The sequence below is a fragment of the Mycteria americana genome, chromosome 3, assembly GCF_035582795.1.
Source record: "Mycteria americana isolate JAX WOST 10 ecotype Jacksonville Zoo and Gardens chromosome 3, USCA_MyAme_1.0, whole genome shotgun sequence".
Classification (NCBI taxonomy): domain Eukaryota; kingdom Metazoa; phylum Chordata; class Aves; order Ciconiiformes; family Ciconiidae; genus Mycteria; species Mycteria americana.
Window position 1 is genome coordinate 93,243,594 of NC_134367.1, and position 27,166 is coordinate 93,270,759.

At 43.7% G+C, this 27,166-nt stretch overlaps 1 protein-coding gene and 1 long non-coding RNA gene across 4 annotated transcripts in view; both read left to right on the plus strand.

Annotated features, from left to right (window-relative positions):
• LOC142407779 (uncharacterized) lies at positions 1–3,763 on the plus strand. The gene is made up of 3 exons (XR_012775046.1): positions 1–219; positions 2,746–2,827; positions 3,507–3,763. It is a non-coding gene; the product is annotated as an uncharacterized LOC142407779 (long non-coding RNA).
• Positions 3,764–14,811: 11,048 nt separating this feature from the next.
• LTBP1 (latent transforming growth factor beta binding protein 1) overlaps positions 14,812–27,166 on the plus strand; it is a 203,788-nt gene continuing 191,433 nt past the window's right edge. For all 3 annotated transcript variants that reach the window (XM_075496119.1, XM_075496120.1, XM_075496122.1), the window contains exons 1-2: positions 14,812–15,743; positions 16,460–16,530. In XM_075496119.1, the coding sequence (XP_075352234.1) occupies positions 15,277–15,743; positions 16,460–16,530 (538 nt within the window). In that variant the 5' untranslated portion in view covers positions 14,812–15,276. The remainder of the gene's footprint in view (positions 15,744–16,459; positions 16,531–27,166) is intronic.

Here is a 27,166-nt window from a genome sequence, read left to right on the forward strand (position 1 = left end):
GTGATGGATAAATGGAGGCTGGAAATTAAAAGAGGGTGTCAGCCTTACAAAGAAGTGGTGGGGCAAAAACTCCGCAGGCTATGCAAATGAAGCTTGATATACCTCTGCACCATGGATGATGGGGTTGCTCCTGACAATGAGGACTGCACTGTTGGCCCATCTAACCCTGGGATCTTGCCTTATTCTCATGTAATGATAGGGGCTTGGCTTCCTGTTCTGGTAAGCTTTCATTTACCTGGGCATGGTAATCAGGAGAACTGGACTATAAATCTGTGAATGTTTCCAGTACAAGGCAGGAACATGGACAGATGTCTATGTGGAAAAATGTTAAGACTGCAAAACTGAGGCACTCAAAATAAGGAACTCCAGGCTTAAATCTGCCTGCACACCCTTAATTCACACCTTGCCAGGTGCAGGTGCACACTGCACCTCATTTGTATTCCAGCTCCCCAAATTCAAAGGACAGTTAAGCGATGCTTAGGTTTTTTGCTGGATCAAAACTTGAGTGTATGAGGTGGAGAGTGTCCCACAGAATCACAGAATCGTATAGGTTGGAAAAGACCTTTAAGGTCATCGAGTCCAACCATAAACCTAACACTACCAAGACCACCACTATACCATGTCCCTAAGCACCTCATCCAAATGTCTTTTAAATAATTCCAGGGATGGCGACTCAACCACTTCCCTGGGCAGCCTGTTCCAATGCTTGATAACCCTTTCAGTGAAGAAAAATTTCCTAATATCCAGTCTAAACCTCCCCTGGCACAACTTGAGGCCATTTCCTCTTGTCCTATCACTTGTTACCTGGGAGAAGAGACTGACCCCCACCTCTCTACAACCTCCTTTCGGGTAGGTGTAGAGAGCAATAAGGTCTCCCCTCAGCCTCCTTTTCTCCAGGCTAAACAATCCCAGTCCTCATCAGACTTCTGCTCCAGACCCTTCACCAGCTTCATTGCCCTTCTCTGGACACGCTCCAGCCCCTCAATGTCTCTCTTGTAGTGAGGGGCCCAAAACTGAACACAGTATTCGAGGTGTGGCCTCACCAGTGCTGAGTACAGGGGAACGATCACTTCCCTAGTCCTGCTGGCCACACTATTTCTGATACAAGCCAGGATGCCATTGGCTTTCTTGGCCACCTGGGCACACTGCTGGCTCATATTCAGGCAGCTGTCAACAAACAGCCCCAGGTCCTTTTCTGCCAGGCAGCTTGCCAGCCACTCTTCCCCAAGCCTGTAGTGTTGCATGGGGTTGCTGTGGCCCAAGTGCAGGACCTTGCAGTTGTCCCCCCTCTCCTCCTTCCCTGAATGCATTTTCCTTCACTGTCCTGGAAGTTTCTGCAGTGTGTCCCCTCCTCTTTACACAGTCTCCCTCTCCCCTTCACCTTCCCTCTGACCCCGTGCACTGACTTTTCCAAGGCTGCATGTCTCCCTCCTCTTTATTTCTGCTTATCATTGTAATGTGGGAGCAGGCTGTGTTTGGGTGTAGCACGTGCTGTGCCCCGGGGCTGCGGCAGGAGGGTGCTGCCACACTTTGAGCTGAGCCCCTGCACCCAAACCACAACCAGCTGCGCCTCCAGGACGTGTGGGAACCCTGTGGGGCCTTCAGCCCTGTAAATGGCTGCATGCTTGAAGTCCACTGTGGCTAATTAAACCCTTTTCCAGCACACCAGAGGAAAAAACCAAGTAATATCTGTCAGCCTCTTGCCACCCAAACTGCAGCATGCGTTAGAAAGTCCAGTGCTGGTCTTGCTTTCCTTGACTTTTCCCCTGTGTAAAACAGGGGTACAGCTGTGCCGGTGTGCTGAAGTCTATAAATGAAAAGTGTTGCATAGGTGTGAGTATTATTAGCTGCTTAATAGAACTAGACAGCATTAGAAATGAACCTGAGGCAGACAGTGAGCCACAGCAGTGTCAGTTTAAACCCAGATAGCTGAAGTTTTTGCTGAGAACTACTAAAGTGCAAGGAAAAAATAATTGCTGTAGCATTCCTGTAACTCTGTCAAAGGCTTCTGTCTAGCTGAGTCAAATGCAGCAGAGACAATGGAGGTCTTGCAAAGCTACAAAGATCACTTTTTGGCTCACATTTTTCAACATTGCTTTAAAAAAAATGTCATTTTGAACAGCTGATCTGCCTTCTCCTCCTCTTAGAGCCTTGCAGCGAGATTTCCTGACAGGCTAGTACGTCCTCTCACACTACTGGCAGCTCTGTGCTCAGTGCAGTCGCCCCACACAGGTGCTTTCCTTGAGTCGAGATGACAAGGTCAGTTGTGGACACCAGGAAAGCAGAGGGAGGACTTCCCATGAAGAAATAAGCTTAGAATGAACATGTCACCAAAATCTGTCTTAGAACTGCTCACTGAGGAGTGGCCGTATGCAGAGGTGGCTGGCCTGTGATCCCGGCAGTGTTATGGAGGGAAAACCTGGGAGACTAAGCTGGGAAAACCTTTGGGGTTTTCTGAGCGAACTTCTCTGGGCTGAGGAGCACCAGGATGTGTGCGGTTATACACCATATATTGCAACTGCACACAGCACAGGGCATTGTCTTCTAAGAGGGACAAATGTGGGGTTTTTTCTCCCCTACCTTGCACTGTTACTTTTTGATACAGTTTCCCAACCCCTTTTCCTCTGACTCTGTAACACCTCATAAAACAAAGTGCTTGGTTGACTTGGTGGTTTATAACAATGAAACTGGTATGTGTAACTTGGAGATTTTTTTAGAAAGCCTGTTTGTTTGCTTGTGTTTCAGTGTTCCACCTGCAGCTTCTGAATCCACAGGCTACCACAGCATTTCCACTGAATTTCAGAGGCTTGGCCCCAAGTGCCAGTGGGTAAGTTGTGCCTAAGCTTTAATTTGAAGATTTTTTTTTTTACAGTAGTATAAGTAACAGCTATATCAGAAATAATACACTGAATACTGTTCTACAGTACCTAGAGAGGTAATATCGTACCAAAAAACCTGTACTGATTTTTCCTAAAGAACTTGGAAACAAAACAGTGTGGCCATTGTATTTCAAACATTAGAGCAATTGTTCAGTACATGTGGTGCAATCCTAAATTTCTATGTCAGAACACAGTGCCAACTCTGAGCCTCTGTAAATTACGGTACTGTGGGCATGCGCATGTTTAAACAAGTGCTTTCCTATCTGCAGGTTATATAGTCATATTTATGTATATGGTTTGGAAAAGCCAGACAACACTCTAAAGCGATAAAAGGGAACCTAAAACACGTGCTCATTTTTCACACCATTGTACTTTTAAAACAAAGCAAAACCTGTTATGGGGCTTGGATTTTTCCTCTAAGTACACTGGCATTTGTTATATGTAAATCCTGATGATGTTTATTCTTGTATACTATAAAACCTATAGGTAGAAAAAAGAGACCTAGTAAAACAAATACAGGTAAACAAAGAATAATTCATTGCCTGCAGTTTAAAGTGTTTGCTGCTATAGTTTGTGTTACTCCAGTATACTCATAAACCTGTGACTCTAAACATCTTTAAATTACAGGTTTAGGCACCAAAATATTAGTGGAACTCCTTTTGGATTCACAGGCTACCTAGTGGCTTAACCTACTACTGAAGGTCAGGAGAATATAATTCATCTTCCACAATGCCTAGACATCACCAGCTATACTTCTGGAGATATCCTGGAAAATGAAACTGTGAAAACATTCCAAGCGCTTCAGTGGGATTATTGTCTATGACAAGATCCTCTTGGACAATACACAGACCTTTGTGCATGTATCGCCATAATACCCAATAAAAATCAAAGCTCCCCCTCAGGACTGCTCTGCTTGCTGTGCACAGTGTTTCAGATGGGCTGGTAATATGTGGAATCAGCACTATCAGTGACAAAAGCTAACTCACGGCTTCTCACCCATATTCTCAGTTTAAGCATTCATTGTTCTTTTGAATACGTTATTTTCTTACTTTTGAAGAAAGGTTTCCCATGTACCATACATAACACCTAGCCCTGGAAGATGCTAATCACTGTGCTATATTTCCCTGTTTGGACAAAACAGGTTATCCTCTGAGACACTATTTCTATTTTTTTTAAGTCACAAAAGTAAAAACATTTTCTTATTTATTGTTCTTACTGGAATTACCCTGTGGAAACAATTGTTGTACAGAATAGTTAAGACACTGTGCAGGATTAATTGATTACAGGATCAGCCAGTATGTTCAAAGAGCATTAGCTTTTCCCAAGATAAGAATCTTATTACAAATTAGAAGTGGACCGTAACAGCCGGTGCTAGCCCTTGAACCCAGGCTCAGTGTCTACCCCCACACTGCTGCTGATTTCAGTCTAAGCCTTATGCGCTGGAGCACTATGAAGAATGATCACATGCGAACAACATAATTTCCTAATGCAGATGCGATCAGATAGTATAAGAAAAGAAGAGCATCTCCCTGACTGAAAAACATTAGGAAGACTGGTGGCTACTTTAGAAATAATCAATATGAGAAACCTAAAAGGTAAGCATGTTGTTTTGATTAGAGAGCCAGACCTAGGAAAACAGCAAGAGGAGTGGGAAAGTGAAGAAAACTGCAGAAGGAAAGGAGGCAAACAGTTTGGTTTGTAACTGCAGAGGGATTTTATTCTTGTTAGTATTAGAGGTTAATATTCTTTTCATCTGTAAAGGATAATTTGGGTTACGCTGATCTTACATCGCTGAGACAAGTTGCTGGACAGATTCTGCAGAAGAGAAGCGTGTGACTCATGGAAAGAGTAACTAGTGAAGAACTTGCTCGACTTGAACTCTTGCTTATAGGGATTTTATTTACCCCTGGGGAAGGGTGAAATTTTCCAGTTTGGCATAGAGCTAAACTACTTTACCAGTGAGAGAGAACTTGAAGCCTCCTTTGCTGAGAAGATAAGCTTTCATGATACAGGATAAAGGCTAACATGTACTGAAGATCATTGCACAGCGAGAGAGGAAAAAGATGCCTTAAAGCATGTTTCTTTTAACTGTGAAAACTAGCTAATGGAATCCACTAGCTGTGGATTCAACACATATGTCATACTTAACTAGATGGTCATGTTAACTCTTTTTCAGTTCACAAGACAAACCATCATACATTTCTTCACAGCAGATACACTTAGCAAAAAGTAAAGAAAAATGCTCTCTGCTTTGAGGAACTGAGAATCCCTAGTAGCTCTTTCAACAATACGATACCCATATTCTCATTCACAAAAAGCTCCATTAGAGAATTCAGTCAAAACTCTTTTTTGATTTTTATTCCTAATGTGAATAATAAGCCACCTGTCTGGTGACAACATTATGGGCACTTAAAAAAATTTGCTGTGGAAACATTTGGAAAGAGTTGCATTCAAGAAAATTAATTGCTAAAGAGGTTTAGTTTAAATGCAAATTCAGCCTCAGTTCATCTGTACAAACATGTTTTAAAAGAAAGGGAAAAAAACCCACTTCCCTAATGTGCTGATCAGAGCTCTTAATAACAGTCTAAAACATGCATAAGTTAAGCAAAACTCCCCAGTTTCTCTAGAACAGGGCAGAACTTAATCCTCAGGCGCTGCCTGCCTGAAAACTTGAAGATGACAGAGAGGAAGAGAGATGAGATGAGATTTGGATGCAGATTCCAAACAAACACTTTTAATACATTAGTTATGAATATGGATCTTTTTATTTTTTTTTTTACAAACCCTACATCAAATAATGAGGAAATATTTAAACTGCTGTTGTGACTCTTTTGTTCAGAGTAACTAACTATTTGTATAGTTTTGTAAAAAGACTTTGTTCTACCTAATTGTGTTGTCAAATCACCTAGATCTGCAATAAAAACAAATCTTAAGTTCTTTCAGATGGAAAAAAAACACCTCATTTTAAAACTAATAAAACATAATAACAGGTAGTAGGAGTGAAAGTTCAATTTATCAGCGCTATCTTTGAACAGAGCTAAATAATTTAGTGGAAATCTATTCTAGACTTTGAAAGATACATTATAACATAGATGACGAGAAGACTGAAGAACTGTGTGATTGTGGCTTGCAAAAGCTGCTTTAAATAATGAAACATTGAAGTTGAAAATGTCAGTATTTGATGAACTGAACTGTAAGGAATCACAAGAGATTTCTGCAGACCCTGAGAACATTATGTAGTGTATCTTAAGCAAAACTGGCAACCAGTCAAAAAATCCACTGGTGTTTTTGCCAGTCAGTGCTAAGGACTTATATATGGTCTTTGTTCAGGTTCTCTCAACTGGAGAGGGTTTCTCTCAATTTAAATAGTTGGCAGTGATAATTTCTAATTTTCATAATTGCAGTTGCCTTTAAATCAGCTCTGCTTGAAAAACTCCTGCAAGGGACCTTGCCAGAAATCATCAAACTTACTGTCCTGGAGAAGAATCCCGAACCTTGTCAGCCATGGCTACAGCCCCACAGAAAATGAGGGGCAACACAGATGAATTCAGCTTAGAAGGAGTATAGGAGTTACTTGATCTTAGGTCAGAGATGGGCATCGACGTGCTTTGAATAGGAATAGACGAGAAGCTTCTGTACAGAGGTAGATCATTCTTTTTGTCTTCAGATTAAATCTTTTCAGTTCAAGATTGTACGTACTCTGATAGGTTGAAACTGTGGTCCTTGAAAATGCTATGCTTATTTTGAAAGAAAAGGATAGAAATCTGCAGGGGTTTTTTTGATAATTTTAAACTTTAATATGAACAAAGCTAGCAAATTCATCTACGCCTGGATCCTGAATCTAGAGAATTTTCTGCATTTTCTGTGTGCTGCTGGCTAAAAGTCAACACAAGTAAAATAAGAAAAAGAAAAAAGGGCTACATGAGCTGAAACTTCTTGTGACAAATGCTTGCTTTCCTGGGTGACCCTAGTCTGGATACATAATGGCTGTACTCTTTACACCCCAACTACAGGTGATTCAAACAAGAATCTAACACACAAACAGACTATTTAGCACTGAGGCACATCTTCAGGTTATTTCCAGGTAGGAATACAGATGTGTGTAGCTAAGACACTGTGCATGCTGTTCCTGTCTGCTGCATGCGATATTATATTGCCCTGCAAATCTCTGTATTCTAATAAATCAGCCTGCAGATGTGTAGCAGGAGTGCCTGCTTTTGTGTGCAAAAGGCTTCTGAAGAGACCATCAGCATGCCTCTGTGGAGACACCGCCTATGCTGGAGACTGGAGCCCCACTGGGAGAAGTGAGTGAGTGCCCAAACGAAGGAAGGAGTGAACGGCTGCCCCTCAGGTGGGCTCCTTTTGCCGGCAATGAGGAGCTGCGGTTGTGTGACTCACCGGCTGGCCGCCACGGGAATGTCTGAGAGCAGGACGATGTTGTGGGCATGCTGTGGACGGACCACAAGCCGTGCACTGTTTAGATTCATCTGCTACTGCTTTAGGGAAGCATGGTAAATTATGATGGCAAGCTTAAAACAATCTGACAATTATAGAGACTTATTTTAAACACAGCTGTTAAGGGAGGATACAAATTTATAATTTTCATAATCATCCTTTGTTTAGGCTCAGTGTCCTGCGCCCAACAGGCGAACACTGCAAAACTGACTCTAACCAACAGGAATGGAAAAAGGTTCTAGCGATGTGACAGACTCTGAGGCAGGTTAAAGCCGTTGCACAAAATACTCTACTCTCCACCTATGGGCTTCAATCCAGAGACCAGCAAAATCAGTAGGAAGTCTTTCCATTGATTGCAGCTCACTGAGGTTGAAGCCTTTTCAGAAAAAATAGCATATCTACTTGTTTATGCCCCTGCTCCACCCCTTTGTGGAGGGTGGTGGTCCATTGCACGCAGTTTAGGATCACAGCCCTTCTTGCTGAGAACTGCTGGGCAGGTCCTTCCCCCATTACCCTTCTTGTGTTCAAGGAAGACCACTCTGGAGCAGGGCTTCTCGCTGCCATCCCTTTGCACAGGAATGCAACAGCATCTGAACTACTGCTAGGCATACTTAGCCTGCCTCAGAAAAAAAGCCCTTAATTAGGAATCAGACGTGAGGCTAGTGTGATAAGGACAAATCAAGTCACTGGCTTCCCCTGACCTCCACATGCCTGTTTTGCTCAGGATCTCGCAGGCTATTTGGGACAGCTACAGTTCATCTGCTTTGAAAGTAGTCACTCACATCACTTTGATTTGGCTGGTTACAAACCATGTTTCAATTATCTGGTGTTCTCAGCCCCTACCAGGCCCTTCTTGGCTAAGCCCCTTTGCTATAAGGCCAGACTGAATTTCTGTTCTCTAAATACAGGTGAGGCTCTGTGCTGGGCTGGCGTGTCTCTCTACGGTACTCCTATGTTAGAACCTGCCTGGTGGCAAGATCAGTTCAGGCTGTGCCTGGCATTGTGTTTAAGCCCAGGTGTTTAGCCTTTTTCTGGGGTCTGCTTCATCTCTTCTGGCATGTCCTAGCTCTTCCAGTCCTCAAGCTCCTTCCCACCTGCAGCCTGCACCAGGAAGCCTTGCACATTATTACCCTGCAGGCTTACTTTCTTGAAACTGGTTTCTGTCCCACCCAAACTGGGCACAAGCTGTGCCTGTTTACACCTGAGGCTGCTTGTTAGGTGCAATGCCACACCTCGTCACAGACTCACACGATAACTGAGGATGGAGGGGGCCCTCAGAGGTGCTCCTGCTCAGACCAGGGTCAGCGTTCAAGCATCCTGATGCAAAACACAGACAGACACACTGCAGACTGACATTAAACACCTCTGCAGACACCTTTTGCTATTGGAGAAAAAGTGATGGAAATGAAAGCCCAGCATTTTTCTCCCTACCTACTTTAAAAAAAAAAAAGCTTGTAATTTTCATTTCATCACCTTCCACCACAAACCTTGAAAGAGCAGCAGACAGAGGACCTATACACATACTCCCAGCCTCTAACATTGGTGTGGCTGGGAGCTGCTCCAAATGTATCATTAGAAGTAGTATTCTGCCCTTTTTTTAATCCAGAGAGCCAGGATCAGCTGCTCTGTGTGCCCAGCTGGTCTTTAAACAATTGTTTACCCCGACAGTCAAGCTCAGGTACTAGTTTCTAGCACAGCAGTCTAAGCAAGGCTGGGTTTCTCTCTTTGTGACACGGAGAGCAAGGTTAAAGTGGACAGTAGATACCCAAGCCGCGCACCCAGCATCATCCCAAGCTGTCAGTGGGGGAGACCAGGTACAGACAAGAGAGTGAAAACATTACTTTTTGGTTTTTAAGCAGCTGCTGCAGGGGTAATCATGGCTGGTGTTCCCAGGAGCTGTGGCTCCTCTTTTCATAATCTCATACCACTTCTGTCTGCTTCTCTTCCACTTACGCTGATGGGCTGGTCTGCCTGGATTATGTGTAATTATGAAATCTTTAAGACATTCTTCAATGCTAATTCAAGTCAGGAGGAGCTTTATTTTACACAGACGCTTTTTCCTTCAACTTTCATAAGTCTGAGCAGCATGCAGTGCAACAGTGAAAAATCAGGATCCACTGCTGAAGTTTATTTTTGTAGAGGTTAGTATTCTTGGCATATGACATAGCCATGCTGTGAGAGTTTTCAAATATTAGTTATAATATTTACTTTGCTTTTGTGAAGAATGTGTTAGTTTAAACATGTCTTCTCCTAAGGTAAAGTGAAATCATTAAATGTATTTTCTCATTTTTGTGGTCCTTTCCACCTAATTTCCTCTGCACTTTATTTATTTTCAGTGTACACGGGATTGAACAAAGAAACAAGCAATTGCAAGGAATACTGCAATAAAAAAGTTCAATGGATATTTTAATTGTTTTGTAGACAAGATATATTTATTTCCTTGAGGGGAAGAATAATTGCAACAGCACAGTGTGGAGATTTTCATATCTCGAAAAAAATCTTGTATTTCTGAATCAGTTATTTTATGTATGTGAGGTTAACTGTGAAACTGCCAAATATTCTAGCAGAGATTTCTGCTACTTCAGGAAAATGGAATTCAAGACTATGCAAATCCACACAACTTCTTTTACTACTACAGTTATGTCAGCAACTTGAAAAGAAGCCAACTCCTACTTCCCTTAAGCATGTATTTTGTTGGATATGGCGGTGGTCAGTAGGGATAGACTGGCATTAGACAAGTGGATCCAACTTTCAGTGTGACTTAATGCAAAAAAAAAAAAAAAAAGTCCTTATGGCAATCTCTTTTGGTAGTAGTCTGAGGGGGAGTGATGACCATTACCCTGGCTATCATTAGTCTGTCTTCTTTTCCCATCCAGACTTGTAGCTCTAGACTACCTGCATGGTAATCTGACTGCTTCAGACACCCAGTGCCACACAGGACCTGTATTGCTCCAAGCTAGGAATTCATATACGGACCAAGCTCTAAGTCTCACCATAAAAGTTCCTTCGTCCCTGAAAAGCTAGTCTGCTTCATGACCAAGTGAATCCCAGTCAGAAGAGCCGGTATGATTTATCTGCTGGCACGTGTGTGTAGCGCCTAATGCGCAGAGCCCTGATTGCAGTGGCAATAATGATGCATTGGGAGACGATGACTTCTTTCAGAGGAGGTGCTGGGGAACACGCTACAAAGATGCATTCATGGTAGCAAATCCAAGGAGGGGGAGGCAGAAGGTTGTTTACCCAAGGTAATGTAGTGTGAGTCTGGAAACATCGAGACATGCCAGGGTTGATCATTACAGATCTCCAAGTCACAAAGGAAGGCCACCGGTAGCGAATGGGTTCAGCAAAGCTAAGCCACTTCCTTCCAAGCCTCACACATCTGTCCAGACCTAGTCTGACTATCTGAGTTCCTTGGAAGTGAATGTAAGTGCCTACATGAATAGAGTGAGCAGGACTTGTCTTTTCGTGAAACATTATTAATGATATTTATACTGTGGTAACACTCAGGAACAGTTCAGGCCTCAGGATGTTAGTTGCAAACTGTAGAGTAATTACAGTTTCTGCCTGAAGGAACAAACAACAGTCATGGTTGGGAGGTACAGTTCTGTTCAAAAAATACCGTGTAGAAATTATATTAATATTGACACGGTGTTACTCTGCAAATCTACTTCAAGGTATGTATTCAGAGTCACGTGTGCTATATACTTTAGTGACATAATAAAGGTCAATTATTTCTTTTCCCTACTCCGATGACAATGAGACGAAGCTGTTATCTTTTGTCCAAAAGAAATACCTTCTAAATGAGAGTTATGTTACCTGTACAAAGCTATGGCTAAAGGTATAATTTGACCTGCAAAATACAGGGGTTTTTTGCAGATACTTGTATAGTACAGAAAAGGAAAACAGCAGATACAGGTCTCCAGCTGATTCTCAGCTTACAAGAAATTACAGAGACTGCTTCTCCTCCTTTAGGTCAGAAGACGTTTGGAGTAATATTATTGAAGCTAATGGAGCTACACTACTGTAAAAGTGCTATTCTATAGCCAAAATTGGGGTTGAAGACAACATTCAACTTTGTCAAACTCTAATATGTTAACTGTGAGCTTCCAACCCAGCTTTCCTTGCAGGCTAAGGCTTGCTGCCTGGTGGATCTACAAGGGCACCAGGGCCACTTGCTGGCCACGTAGCCCGGCACATCGGGCACTGCCAATCATTCAACTTGCTGCCTGGCTAACCTGGACATTGGGTCACAGGGAGACACTGTGGCACTATGCTGCATAAGGAAGGCTGAGTGATCACCCATGCTCAAATGACTTCACCCTCAACATAACATACATCTTCCCTGAAACGTCCTGCGAAGGTCTCTGCTTTGCCCTGCGAGCCTATGCACCAGACATTTCCTCCATGAGACACCGGGCCACAGTCCTGTCTCCTTCATTTGCTGAAAAAGAACTATGGAGGTCTGAGTGCTGCCAGCTTTGATGGCTCAAAACAACTGTCCTTCCTCACTCAACTCATGGGACTAGCCCCAAAGTCATGAGACTTGAACAAAAACATACATGGCAGTTTAGTTCTTGCTTTCATTTTGGTTTGAATAATGCTATTTTGGTTCTTGTTGCAGATACTCACACTCTCAAACTGGCTTCTCCCCTGTCCATTAAGCCTTTAACCCTTGAAGCAATCCTGCCATCTCATCGGGCAGCAATTCTGCCTCCTGCATCCCTCCTGCTCCCAGTCTTCCAGACACTTCTGCCTTTCTCAGCCTTCTCAGAGGGCTGCCCCTCTGGCGGGAGGTGTACAGACTAAGGACCTTTCTATATGTTTTCCCTGTGTTCACCCTTTAGTCACAAACCACGGGGGAAAGGAACAGAAACAGTGTGAATTGTTTTCCCAACTCTTTTAAGAGAGTGGCGTGGCTGGTAGGTGGTGTGAGATACTAACTCCTGCTTCTAACTGCAAACTCAGTCGGTGCCTTCTCCACAGGAGTTGGGGAGGCAGCCAGAGGAGGTTTCTTACGAGCAGTGATACCATTTACTAGAGGATCCTCGGGAACCACCGAGGTAAATCCTTTCGTAGCCACTTGGCTTGTTTTTGAAAGGCCAGCATCTAGCTGTTTGGTGTTGGACAGATGCGCTTTTTGTCCTTTGGAAGCAGGGACTCTACATGTGAAGAAATTTTGAGCTGAGCAAAAATTTTGCGCTGAACACTGCTTAGACTGTAGTGGCGGTTCACTGAAGTGCTCTCTTAGCTGATAAAACTTCTACAGCCAACCCAATGTGTTACTGCAGCCAAACTAGGTCCCTAACACCCAAGACCCTCCAGACCCGGGGCGGGGTGTGCGGAGAGTTAAAAAAAAAAAAAGTGACCAAAGCCAGACGAACAAAGAAAAGTGTGGATTTCCTTGGTAGAGGAAAAAAGAGAACACTGAAAGTCAGATCTGCCATGTAAATTTGTGAGGAGTGCTTGACCTCAACCAATTAATCTCAGCTAATACTTAACATTTTTTTCAAGACTGTTTTTGAACTTTGATCATTTTATGCAAGGCATCCACCTTTGTGGATAATTTTCCTTGAGGTCCCTTACCATTTGCTGTACAGTAGCCAGTAATACACCACATTTGCCCCCTGCTTGACATGACTTAAACCCTACATTTCTTAAAAGCAACTGGCTTCTGCTGTGGAATGATGCAGTTTTTGCCCTCTGTTCAACAAACCCAGCCACACACGTAGTTGTGATCTCATTCTGGAAAACTTCTGAAGGACAGCGGCCTTGTGCAGAGCAACAATCCCGAGTAGCACACCCGTTTCTCTCTACTTACACAGTCCTCACCCCACCTCTCTGGTTTCAAGGTATTTTTTGTTCCCTAAACACTGTGAAAACACTTAGCATACTCAGGATTGACAATAATTAGCCTTCGGAAGACTGAACAGTTCAGTTGCTGAGAATGTCTTGCAAGTTAAAAAAACAACAGATGTATATGTTTTCTAAGAGAGGAGGCAGTGGTCTCACAGTTAACTTCTTAGTTATCTTCAAGCTGGAGCTACTTTCAGGCTTTGTCTCAGGTTTTTTTCTGAACCACCACAGAGTTTCATTCTAGTTTAACCCACTGTAGATTTACAAGCCCCCAGTGCTAATGGCATTTTCTTTTCAACACTGGGTTTTGATTCAGAGCGCTGGAGGCACAGGAGCAGAAGCCTTTAATGCCAATGTGGCCCCCTTGCACTCTTGACTATAGAAAGCTCCAAACTCTCATCTATTTAAAACATCTATTTATTTTTGAGCAGTTTTAAATAGTTGAGAACTAAGGAGGAAGGGACCGTTGTGCTCCTAACACTGGCTCTTGCCTGGAATCCTGTCAATGTAAAACCCTCCTGCTCCCCGTGCTGGCTGTGTAGCTGCGCCAGGAGCATTTAAGAACAAAATCTCACCAGTTTGGAGCCAGGGTCAGTGTCCTTAAAGCTCTGGAAAAGAGCAGAGGAGAACCGAGGGAGGAGGACCTGGATTCCAAGCTATTGGATTTGCAAACTGTTTGATTCTCTGCAAAGTTTCTTGGAAAGAACTCGGACACATCAGCTTCTGAGTATTTTAAAAGATGTAACCTTGGGGTTATTTTGTGAACTTTCTTTGTTTCTTTATTTACAATGCTAAAAGGTGACATCAGTTAAAGACACACTGGAGAAAAATGTAGGCAGTTTTGCTTATACATTAATTCCAAGTGTACAGTTGTGGTTTGTATTTTGTTCTTTAGGAATACATGCTGCTTTACAAACATAAAGAAAAACAAGAAAGAATATGGTCCCTCCTAACCCTGCTAGGAGTTCTACTAAGAGCAATCTCAAATCTATGGCTCTCATCAGCCAGAGACTGAGGAATATGCTTACCTTTAATGTGTGTAAGTGCTTTCATGGAGTTCCTACCTACAAAGTGCAGCATGTATAGAAAGCTTTTGGGGGTTGAAGCCTTACCTCCATCTGACATCACTGCTCTACCCAGAGGGACCCTTAATCTGTTGCATGGAGCCCCACAGCAAGACACGGGCAGCGAGTAGGATATTACCCTTTTATTCTTCCAACTCCCCCGTATCCATTAAAATAGAAAAGAAATGCCCAACTGTTGCAAACGTACCGGTACGTTACTCCACTGGACGCCATAGCAATGTCGTCTGTGCCACAGGCAGATGGCAAGTTATAGCGCCCATACGTTGAAATACGTATTTTTGAGGCTTGCTTAGCGGCGCAGGGTCCGTCGCAGGCGCTGATCGCCCCGCTCGCAGCCGGGACCCCCGCGGCCTCCCGGCTCCCCGTCCCCATCCCTGTCACCTGGCCCCGGCCCCGGCCCCACGCCGCGGCCCCCCACGCCCCGGGAGCGCCGCCTGACGTCACGGCGGCCCCAGATTGGCTGCGCGGGGCCGGCACCGGGGCAGGGGCACCCCCTCCCGCCCCCCTCCTCTCCCGCACGCACGCACTCACTCGCGGAGAAACTCTTAAAAAGAGGGTTTTTTTCCCAGCCCGGACTGGCTTAAGGACCGTTTCTTACACGCGCACGCAGACCCCGGGCAGCTCCGGCAACCGAAACATCTGCTCTCCATTGCGACCACCCCCCTCCAGCAAACACCCTTCCCCTGCTGCTGCTCCTCCTCCCTTCCCGCTCCTGCTCGCAGCTCGGCTCGCACCCGCCGCTTCCTTTCTTCCAACGATGTTTTCCTGCTCCGCGGGGCGACGTGTTTGCTGAACTTTTCTAACAGTTTGGGGGGCGGGTGGGGGGAACCTGAGGCTTTTTTCCTTTCCCCCCCCGGAGCAGGTTAGGGGCCAGCGAGCGGAGGAAGGATCCGCACCCGGGGCGCAGGGAGCGGGTCGCACGCACACACGTCCTTTGGAGGAGAGGAAACCCTTGTACCGGGGGTCTACGAAGCTCGCCGGCTGCAGGGGCTCCCGCTGTGGAAATGGCTCGGATCAGATGGGGCTTCCTCCTCCACCTCCTCCTCGCTGGCTGTGCACTTTTGTCACCAGCGCTCGCTGCCTCCGAAAAGGGCAGGCTGAGGAGGATCACGTACGTCCTGCAGCCCGGCCGGGCGGGCTCCGCCGGCAGCCGGCATCAGCGCCCGGCCCTCCTCGGGGGGGAGCAGCAGCAGCAGCGCACCTTTAACGTACAGCTGAACACGCGCTACAGCGGCGGCGGCGGCACCGGCACCCTGGAGCGGACCCGGCGGATGAGCAAGCCGGGCGGCGCGGACGTCCAGCTCCGCTTGAGCTCCGCCGGGCAGATCCACCCCAACTCCGCCGGTCACGCCGCCTCCTTCGCCAAGCCGGCCCGCTTCGGACCGCGGCCCAAACCGCCGCCGGGCCCCCACGGCAACAGCAGCGCCGGCCTGCCCCTCCGCCAGAAGCACCAGCTGCCGCCGCTGCCGGGGTAAGGCGCCCTCGTGCCCGCCGGGCCCCGCACGTCCCCCACTCCCCAACACGGCTGAGACGACGGTGGTGCTGCCCGCCCCCCTGCAGCCTCCCTCCCTCCCTCCTGAGCACCTTTGTCGCGGCCGTTGTTGCCTACCCTCGGGGCGGGGGGCTGGGGGAGCCTGCGCCGGGCTCCCGGCGGGCACCGGGCGTTACCTGCCCGCCGCCGGTGCCCGCCTGGCTGCAAGCCCGCTGTGGGCGCGTAACCCCCCGTTTCGTTGCCGCCTCCATGCGGCACCTGAGGCCGGCGCGGGGCCAGCTCCGCCCCCCCCCACCCCCCGCCAGGAGCCCGCGGCGGGTCCCGCGCCCGGGCTGAGGCGTCGAGTGCGCGAGGAGCCCCGCAGCCGCCCTTCTCTCGGTCCTCCCGCTGGGGCGGCGGGGGTGGCCTCGGCCCTGCCGGGGGCGAGCCACGGCCCCCGCCTTTGTGGTTTGTGTCCCTGAAAGCAGTGCTCGGGGTGCCCGTCCGTCCACGGCCCTCTCCGGGAGGCGCCAGCCCGCCTTTCCCATCAGAGCTGGCGCCAGGCGAGGAGTTACCTCAAACGTTCTTCGGAACGTTTAATTTTTCCCGCCTTTTCTCTCCCCGGCCTAGCCCCCGCCCCTCGGCCCGGCTGGGGATGGGGAGTGGGGCCGGGCGGGGCCCCGCCGGACCTTCGCCCCTCTTTACTGTTCCCGCAGGGCCAACGTCTGTGGGGGGCAGTGCTGCCACGGTTGGAGCAAGGCCACGGGCTCCCAGAGGTGCATCAAACGTGAGTAGCCGTGTGGGTCGGGGGGGGTGTGGGGACGCCGCTACAGTCAGCGTCGGGGGGACCTGTGAGAACCGCGCTGGCATCTGGCGAGGGGTGGTGGATCTCGACACCGGCTGTAGGCAAGGAGGTGCCGGCTGAGCTACAGATCCCACCTGTGCCGCACTGGCGTGGTTCACCAGTGCGCTTGCTCGAGCCCTTCTCCCACAGTATCGTGGCGTGCAGCAGTTGCAGCACTCCACTTTTCATTTTTAAATCCCGGCTTGCTAACCTTCAGCTTGCTAAAGCATGAACAGCAGGTGCTTCTTATGTTTATTCTCAGCATAGGTAGTGGCATTTTTTGAGAGAGCTTTGCAGAGGTTATTATTTGTGGAAAATCTGCCCCCCCCTTAATGCTTGGGTGTTAGGAATTTTTTTGAACAGGAGGGCTTAACAGGGTAGAGAACGTGCCAGAGGAGCACAGGTGGGGAGGAAGGAATTGCTGTCTACCCACACTGTCCCTTCACCAGCAGCACACAGGATGATCCCATGCTTAGGGCATGGAATTTTTGAAGTGCTGAACAAGGCGGAAGAAATGGGTTTGGAGAAGCTCCTGTACAGGGATGTACCTTTATTGGGATATCTAGAAACACAAAAAATGTGCATAAAATAACACTGATCGAGTCAATGCTATTATACTCAGGTTGTCCTTTCTAATGTGAAAGACGAAGAATCTCTGCTAATTTAGGCAGGATTCAGGATGACTGCAAATGGCTAAACTGGAGTGATGTTGCCATGAGGTCACTCAAAAGACTCAGACTCTTCAGGAAACCCCTTTAGGTATCAGCGAGATTGGGCAGATCTTGGAACATCGCTTTCGTTCAGGTGGACAGACTTCTGTCCTTGAGAGAGTTGGAGTAAACAATGCTTTCAAGATGCAAGCTCTGTTTGGGGTTTTTTATAGTGGCTTTTGTCCCTGTGTGGGATTTTTCACAATAGGGAGCAATCACATTTGTAATACCCAGTAAGGTCAAGTACCTTTGACCTGCATGGAGCTGTTGCTAAGGGGCAAAAACTTTATTACAGAAGTCTGTTAAAGACAAAACTTCACAATTTCCTTGACCAACTTAGACATGCATTTAAGGTAGTGTTCTAAATTAACATTTTCAGCTTAAAATACATGCTGCTGTGTTAGGTTAGTCACCTTTTTTGCTTAACACACATTACGAGTACTACAATTATTTCCTTCAGTTTACATTGTTTTAGATGGTATTTTGAAGCTAATTGCAGAGCTTAATAAACACTTACCTTAGCTGAAAGGCTAATCAAAGTGAAAAAAACTCCTAATAAATTCAGGAGATTTAAAAGTCAAAACCTATATTTCAACTGTAATACTATTGTCAACCAATTTTATTTTCACTATTTTGAACAAAACCCAAACAATTTTCTTTTTCGTGGCTCTTTCTCTGTCTTCTAGTAACTTTTATGTCCAGATAACTTAATCCTTTTTAACTTTTGTTTATAAACAAAGTAGTTTACTTTCTGTCCTTTAAGTTTCTTCTTTTCAACTTCTCCCATTATCATCCAACTGTTCTTTCGTCTTGTCTTTTTTTCTTCCTTTCTATTTTTAGGGCCTTCAATAAGGACTAAGTCAGGCAATCACATTTTTATGGGATAACTGCGTAGAATCTCACTTAAATCCATTAATTACTTGGTTCATTCATATAGTTACTGGAGGAATGGAGTAGCAGAGAAAGAGTTAAAACAAAGGTGGGGGGATTTTCCCTTTGACCTTTCTTTCTCATTTTGTATCTCTGATACTGGGCTCTCCTTCACATTAAGTATTTTTGCTGTCTGCTCTGATACTACTCTGATACCTCTTAGCAGTGGTATAATACACTTGGCTTGGATCTTCTCAGTTTTACCCCTCTCTTGGCAAGCCAAGGGAAGCACTAAATGTACTGAAGTTGTCTGTTTTGTAACTTAGGCAAACCATGAGATAGCACTGACTTGATTTAGCTGTGGAAGATTAGTCTTGCAGTCATAAAAGCCAGATATCTCCTTTTCTTGAACCTCCCGATGTTCCTTTCAGAAGAACAGAAACCCTATAACTGAACAAAAGTTAACCCCTTTGTTTCCTGTAAAAATAAGTGATTTTTAAATTCAGATAGTGGGCGCTCAGTTGTTTTTGAGTGGTTTATTCCAGTTGTGGACTAATTGTGCCACGGATGCAGGCACACCTGAGCTGACTTCATGCAGAGTCAGTTTGGCTCTGTCAGGGTTTATTAGCTCAGGCTCAGTATCACTTTAATAAGCTATTTGGCCTCTAGGGCCAGATTATATTCTTTTGCATGGTGCAAAGCCTGAGCTAATAAACCCCAGACCCATACTGGCTCTTTCCAGAGCCAACTTCCATTTGTCTGCATTGTGCTTCCAGAACCAGAGTGCTGAGAGCCAGCTCTGACCAGCAAGGCTTATTAGCTCAGGTGTAGTCCCAGGCTGGAGCAAGCACCATGTGTTTCTGCTCTGCTGCACCTGTGTGAATAAGCCTGCCTGTAACCCACAGAAAGAGGGGTCGAAGGGAAGAGGTATGGTCTTGCAGCCCAGGCTTTGTTAATCTGCCCCTCTCCCTTTCTCTTGCATGGTGGTGGTTGCTAGCCCTGCTTTCTCATGCATGGGACTATGGCTGAGGCTGCCATTCCCTTGGGTGACTTCCATCCCAGGCAGGTGGCAGTCTGGCTGGGAGCAGTGGCAGCTGCATGGCATTTCCCTCAGTAGCAGCAACAGGGGGTGTTTGAAAAGTTTCTGTGCAGGTCAGAGGGCAGCATCTCTATGGAGGAGGCAAGTGGACTTTTCAAGTCCTTTTTCTAAATTTTAGTTTGAAGCTGAACTGCCTGTTGTGTTCATGTACAGTACTCATGTTCTGTTGGAAGCCTTACTGTGTGTCCTCAGAAGGTGAGCTTCTGTTTTCTTGTTAACTACCTCTATGAGAATGTCTACCATAGCTGATTTTAGGCATATAGGTTTTCCCCCTCTGTGCCTAATGGTGAAGTTTTACGTTGTAAAGTTTTATCTTAAGAAATTCTTTTTCAAACTGGCTTATGAAGAAGAACTGCCTCATTCTAATTAAAAAGATGAAATCATAAAGCTCAGCGTTAAAAGTATTCAGAGTTGCTTTACTCTGGGAGAATGATGTCTAACAATCAGAAATGACCTTTTTGAAGCATTCAGAACATCCGCCTTTGGGTAGAGACAAAGGTGGGAAAAATTCAACCGCAGCAATAAACACCTTGGAAAGTTCTAAGCATGTGAAAGGGTTTATGACAAAGATTGTCTTCCAGTCATAGTTATCACAGGTTATAATCTGTGTAAGCGCAATAATAAGATACCACCATGGCTGGAGACATCATGTTTTGTTAGTACTTGTTGCATTACCAGAGCATTATACAAACATTAATTAGCTCTCTAACATGGCTGTAAGGCAAGTAAAACCTAGAGTGTGGGTTTTTTGTTATTTATTTCATTTATGGAAATGGAACCATAGGTTAAGTGCAGCCTTGGACAAGTTATAACAACTGACTGGAAGGCCTAAGCTGGAAATTAGGAGTTCCTGCCTCTCAACTCTATGTTTATCCTATTGAAACCTGTTGTCTCGTACTTTGTTACTTGCTACTAAATTTCTATTAGTTAATACTACTTCCTACAAAATATGCTCTTCTATTTGTTCTAGTTTTGTTTTCTTTTTCTTAATGATTACAAGGAGCTATTTTTCATGTTGGGAAGTCAAGAAAGAAATTACCTATTGTATACAGTATCTGATATCTTAAAAAAAAAAATTAACAGAACCACCTTATTGTAATAGTAGACCCCTTCTAAAATGTATAATAATATGTTTTGTCTGGAGTATTAATATAAATTGTTTGTGAGTGTTCTCAATGTACACTGGATAGTTTAAAAAATAGCATTGCCTGGAGGAATTCTAACTTTCACTGACATAACAATGAGAATTAACAAATGCTAGTGGGAAGGAGAGTTGGTTGTTAGTGGAGTAACTGAAGTATGAGCTCCTTATTGCAGAGGTGTAAGGAAGGCTCATAAGGCAAACAGGTGAGGAAGTGGATTTTGCAGGATTACGCTTAGAGTAAATTTGTTATAGAGAGAGGAATTACTGTCTGTGTAGATGTAGAACTCGTGTACACCATCCTTGTCAATTAAGAGAAAAAGGATCTTGTGTCTCTGTCAGCTGAAGGTGTTGTATGTATGCATGTATGTATTCCATGCATGCGCATAACGTGAGGATTTTGGATTTGGAACTGGACTAGATTCTTTGAGTTTGGTCATGAAGTTTTATCCTGTCTGTCATGTGCTCAGGCACCTTGGAAAGGTCATCAAAAAATATGACAGTCTGTTGTCTCTTTTGTATTAAAATATTATCTTGCTTATTCTCTTCTCTTTTGAAAGACTTCCTGACTCAACATTAAATAAATGCTCTATAGGTAAACAGGTTTAATTTATTTTTCATAATAAGAAAATATACAACAGTAGGGTCTTCCTACTGGACAAGAAGGAGACTAGAAAGTTGTCTTAATACTTGTCCAGAGCAAGGTCCCTTTTGTTCAGTTCCCAAAACTGCATGGCCTTTGCTTGTGCCATTGCTATTCAGTTTGAGCCATCTAATCTCTAAACCTCCAGAGCTATACTTCTCACTGTTGCTGAGTTAGCATGCTACAGCTTTGTGTCTTCTTCAGGACAAGGACACTTCACAATGTGACTGGTAGTTCTAGACCCCCAGTTGTCCAAGACCTGGATGGAGTATACCCTAGGTTGCTTCTAGCTTGTGCTCCTGAATTTTCTTGGGGGAGGTGAGAGAAAGGTTGCATGCTTAGGTCTTGTTCTGATAAAGGGTTAGGATCCAGACCTGGAAACTTAGAATCACACATGGGTCCCCCAGTTTAGATATAAAACTCTGTACCACTAAATATTTTAATATTGGTTGCTCTGAATCTACTCTTTCTCTGTCTTCAGTTCAGCTCTTAGAAATGGTAGTATCCAGGAGAGCTGTACTTCTCATCATTGGAACTGAGTACTTCAGATGTTTGCAGCTGTGCTTCATGGAGGTTTTCTGGTCATAAACGGTTCCTGAGGCTTGTGCTTAATCAGTTTTGTGGCTTTGAGTTTTAACAAGTTCTGTTTATTTACATTGTGTATACAAAGCCTAACTATAACATACTCTCCCCAAATGTTGTTTCTTCTCATTTGAAGACCATCATCTCAGTAAAAGCAGTATCAATCTCCTTCAAATTATGTCTAAATCAAAATTAAATGTCTCAGTTTTAAAGAGACATAACTACTTTGACCTCATGTAACTGACCTATACATTAATCCTTTTTAATCTATTCTTTGATGTTGTTTTTAAACACTTCAGAATTGAAAAACTGGGTAGCTTGGTTTTGCCTCTGCTGTGCTTACTACTATAATATGTAAATAAAACTTTTGAATTTCATATACAAGGAATAGATTGGCTTTTGTAGTGGGAAGGCTCTTGTTAGCTCTCAGTGGTAGTTCCACTCTGCTTTATTTTTGCTTACTGTCCTTGGGAAGGGGGTGGAACAAGAGGATCCAGATACTTGTAATCTTTGGCTTTGTCTACATTAGCAAGAAGCATGGACTAACTGGAGCAGATCTATAGACTAAAGCCTTTGGTTTTGATGACCTGAGGCTTATGGTATGTGTGTCTCAGGGCTTAGTGTTTTATTTTGGACTAGGTGTAGTCTGCTCTCATGGAATGAATGCCAATATGAGGCTGAAATACTTTAGGTGCATTCTTGGAGTATTCATGTTTTGGGTTTAGTTTTTTGTTTGTTTGTTTGGGGTTTTTTTTGTCTGCATCTAAAAGAAATACAGTTCATGTGCCTTAAGATGGCTCCACAATGCAAACCAAACCTCGGTGAGTATGATTTGCTTCAAGAGAGAATCCTGACCCAAGCTAAAGCAGTAATGCAGACTTTGAGCACAGTGTCCGTCCCCTGCCATTGATGGCAGCCAGCCTCCATCCTGTGAGAGGAGGCAGTAAGAGCTGTGAGAAGACGGGGAGCTGCTAGCTGGTCCCTGCTGTACAGACATGACCGTGCCGTGTGCTGTTGCCACATTTTGGTGAGGAGACGCAAGTCCACGATTAGTATGAGCTGAAACCTACCCAGCCTTTTCTTTGTGAGCCATTTGGGACTTTACTGGAAATAAGTAAGGTTGTAATGATACATAGTCTCTGTTTCATACATATTTACATGTGACATGTGTAAATAGATTTAAAACAAAGAAACTTAAAAGAAACTTCCCAAGATGTTGTGCTCCTGCACTGAAGTAGACAACAGATCGATAGTGAACTCATTCAGCTCATTGCAGCAGTTAGTGTTAACAAAGAAGCAGGACATATAGTAAAGTTGTGGTAGATATACAGTGCATAAAAAGTCCTGAACAATTCCCCTGTTAATATAGTATCAGAAGGAACCCAGAAAACTGTGGGGTTTTTTTCTTTTTTTCCCCTTTCAGATTTGTTGGCTCTTTGTTTTCAATGTGTAACTTGGAAGTGGTGTAGAAAGCTGTGTAGGTGCTGGGGGAGCTGTGGTTCATCTAGCGATTGCACAGTCTTCTCCTGGTTCTGCACGTGTGCAGGAACAAAATGACATGTTCATAGTGAAGTGATACTTTGATACTTACAATACCAGTCTTACACCTCTCTTCTGTACAGCCGCTCTTCCTGAGCGTGGAGAAGGAAAGAGCTGGAAGCGGGGCATGCTCCCCTCTCCTTCCTCTCCAGCAAAGTGAGAGAGCAGGGCAAAGCGGCCGTGCGTACAGAATCAGCGAGCCTCCCAGCCTTTGGGAGAGCAGGGCTGTAGTGAGGGGTGAGGTTCTGCACTGTGCGGGGCCTTGAGAAGAAGTTGGGTGCAGCACCTCTAACGATACCCTTCTGTGCAGCCTCCAACATGAAGGGCTGCTTGTGCCAACTGATCTTGCCTTAAAGCAAGCTTGGATTGCCTGGGAGCTACCGGGTTAGTGGAGGGTGGATGGAGAGGGGCACACACCTCCCTCAACTGGCTCCTTGTTGAAATACTGCAGTACTGAGAGTTAGAAGATTATGGGTGGTTCAGGTTGTCAAGTGAGTCTGTGTTCTGTAACTAACATGGACTAATACTGGGTTGGGTTTGAGATTTTTGCTTTAGCTTTTTCATTCTGCCTTTAAGAGCAGCAGTACTTGACTTGCATAGCGGAATTTATTCCTAGAAAACAGATTCTCTCAATTGACTACAGAAAGAAGGCAAAGCTTCAGCATCTCTCTGACTTTTGAGATGCTCTGATGCTCTGACAGCATCTCTCATCCTTTCTGACTGCACACAGAAGGAGAACAAGGATTTTACATGTTAGCAAGGCAAGATGTTCATTTAAATACAGAGCTAAAAAGAGTTCTGCTTGGCCATGTTCTTTTTTGTGAAATGCAGATAGTAATCCCTGCGTAAACCTAGAGTTTGGGAGAGCTGCTTCCTGATAAAGGGGGATTGTTTTGTGTCCTATGGCAAGATTTGTTTTTTCATAATTCAAATCAGGTTTTTTATTATCTCTATATGGCAGTTTAGCCTGGGATTTTCAGAGAAGCTCAACTAAAGGGTGAACTCTTATTGAGAGTTGGTTGGATTTAGGAAAAACTTTATTGTTCTTAACATTTTAAATTACTCTGTTATGATTAGACCAGAGTCTTTTCTCTGGTCTTTCTTTTCTGTAACGCTTCAGTTGTCTGAATCCTGCATCCAGTTAAAAATTTTCAGTTGTCTCTTTATTGAGTTCTCTTAGTTTGTTCAGTTTCCTGCATATTTCTTAGGAAGTATTTTGTAACAAAATGAATAAGCACTGTAATGAGAAAAGGATTGCCGACTGGAGTGTTAACCATTCCAGCAAGCAAGAACAGCGTGTAATGTGTGAATCTGCTGGTTTCCTTGGCTTAGTCCATTCTGTAGTGAATGATTTTTTTTTTGATAGAAGGATCTATAGCATGTGAAATGTTCATACTCTCAGAATATGTATAATTATGATCTCATATAATTAAATACTTTAAAATGTCTCCTAGATTGTACAGTCTAACTTACGTATTTATAGTATATAAACTCCAGTAAACACAGCATTAATGAAAATGCCAAGTATCAAACAGCATGTTATATTCTTATGACTTATAAAATAATGTGTCCTTTTGCTGAAGTTAGGCTTTTGAAGTATTTGAATATAGCTGCTATTAAATTCTGATAAATCTTGGCATTTAGAGATAATGCTATGAAGATACGTAGAAAATAATAAAGTACGTTATGCTGTCATTAGGTTAGGAGAGAAACTCTGTGATTTTTGTTTGTTTGTTTTAAAAGAAATATGTATGCCAAAAGCATTGGTTTTTGTTTCCCTCCTTTCTTGGAGGTCATGTTTACGTAGCCATCCACACCAGTGTGGGAATGCATCAGATGTTTTGAAGTGGACCAGTGAAGAATTCCAACAGTGACGCATGCTTTTATTTGAAGTATATTTAGGGAAAGAATTCCTAAATTCCCTAAGACCATATAATTATGATAAAGACAAAGTTCCTATGTAGGAAGACAGAGATGGTCATAATACTTCCTCCATTAGTAGTGTGGAGATCACACAGGTTTTCTGCCGTTAATGTAATTTCTTCTGATTATTTAAGTAATTTCAACTTTTTTTGTAGAATGGTCTTACAACATGGTTGTCTCACCCTTGGTCACAAATTCCTCTGTCCCCCATCCTCAGTGACTCTGTAGAATTGTTGGATATATTTCTGGTAAAATTCAAATTTGAAAACTGTTTGGAGAGAGATACTCAAATGGAGAACTGGATCCCTAGAAAAGTATTAGACGGTGAGCACCAAGTGTTCCTTCAGTTACCTTTTGAGTTTCTGGTATCCATTGTAACGCTTACAATTACTTAAAAGACTCAAAAAGGTATCCAGAATAAAAGGGTAAAAATAAGTGGTGAGCTAATCAATAAGGCAATTCAGAGAATGGGAAATTATTATAAACTTTACTATTCTCCAGGATGTCGGCACCATATTCAGATTTTTCTGAGGGAAACTGGAATAAGCCTCTTTCCTTTCAGAACCCACAGCTTGTTGCTCTCCAGAGAAAGTGCTTCACTGCTTTTCTTGTGGAATCGGTGGGGGGTCATCACACTGTCATTCAACGCAGCAGGAGTTAAAGGTGCCTTTGTATCACAACTTTTTGTTTAGGATGCACACTCAACCAAGATGGGCTTTGGTTTGGTTTCCTTGTGTGCTTGAGGAATAGAAATCTTGAATTAGTGAAATAAGAAAGACAGTATTTGCTATGCCTTTAACAGTATTCCTACATTGCATGTAAAGGAACTTGAAATTTCTGTTCTAGCACAGATATTCACACACATATATTCATGTCACTGTGTTGGTTTTTCCCATTTCTGTAAACTTGATGCATGCATCATTTCTTGGCCATTTTATGCTGGAATCTGAAAAAGCCCCACACTTCGAATCCTCCTTTTGATTACTATATTTTCTATTATTTGTCCTCTAGCATGTATTTTACCTGACAGGATTTATGCAGTCCTATGAGAGAAGTTGATACATACTGTGGCAATACGTGCAGTGATGAAATTTGTTAGAAGTCAGTGCATTCTGCTTAAACTGAGTCTTGGCTATTTGTGGTTAAGAGGAGAAAAAAAAAAAAGTACGTCATTTTATGTGGAAACAGAAAGGAAAAATATAGTGGATGGACTTACTAGAAATAACACGAGTCCCAACACTGTAGTGTAATTGTTGTATTAAGGTATTAGAAATTCAGGAATGACATTGAAAAATTTTTGTGGTCATTTAAATACTAACCAACAGCAGTTGCTTGATAAAGGAGATGCTTAACGGTGGAGCTGAGGCTAAAAGATTAGAAACTTTTGGGTGCAGGAAACTTTTGGGACTTTTAAATTGCTTATTGTGAGTTTCTCACTGAAAAGTACATTTTTGTGAATTTCACTTTTCCACATGATCTAGAGACACAAGGAAATGAACTTGTAAATGAAGTGTTACTGTCTGAAGAAGGTAATTGTGAATCAAGGTAAAATCAAAGTGATTAGCATGGGAATCAGATCTTAATGATCTTAAATTCCTGATAATTCTTGAATTAATAGAATTTTTTTTTCATGACAAGTGGAGTTAGTTATACCTGTATTTTCATTCTTTCAAAAGATCCAAAAAAGCAATTTTTATCTAAACTTCTTCAATATATTATATTTTATGCTTACCGATTTAATATAGTAAATTATGCTTAATTTAGTATGTGTTAAAACAGAAATACATTCTGTATATGTAGAAGTTTTAAAATATTTACATATTTTAAAACTGTTATACACCTTTATTTTAGGTCTTGCTCCTGCAAATATTTATATACTCTTTAACCAAAATAACATGAACACATGGACTGAAAAGTGCAGGTGTATAGATCAGTCCCAAACCAATATACAGATGTGTTGGAAGGGGTGAGTTTAAGCCTAATGGTTATATTGTTATTTTATACTTCCTTTTCTGAAAGAATGTCATAAATACAACAATACCAGGCCTGATAAGCGTCCCTCTAACCCAGTA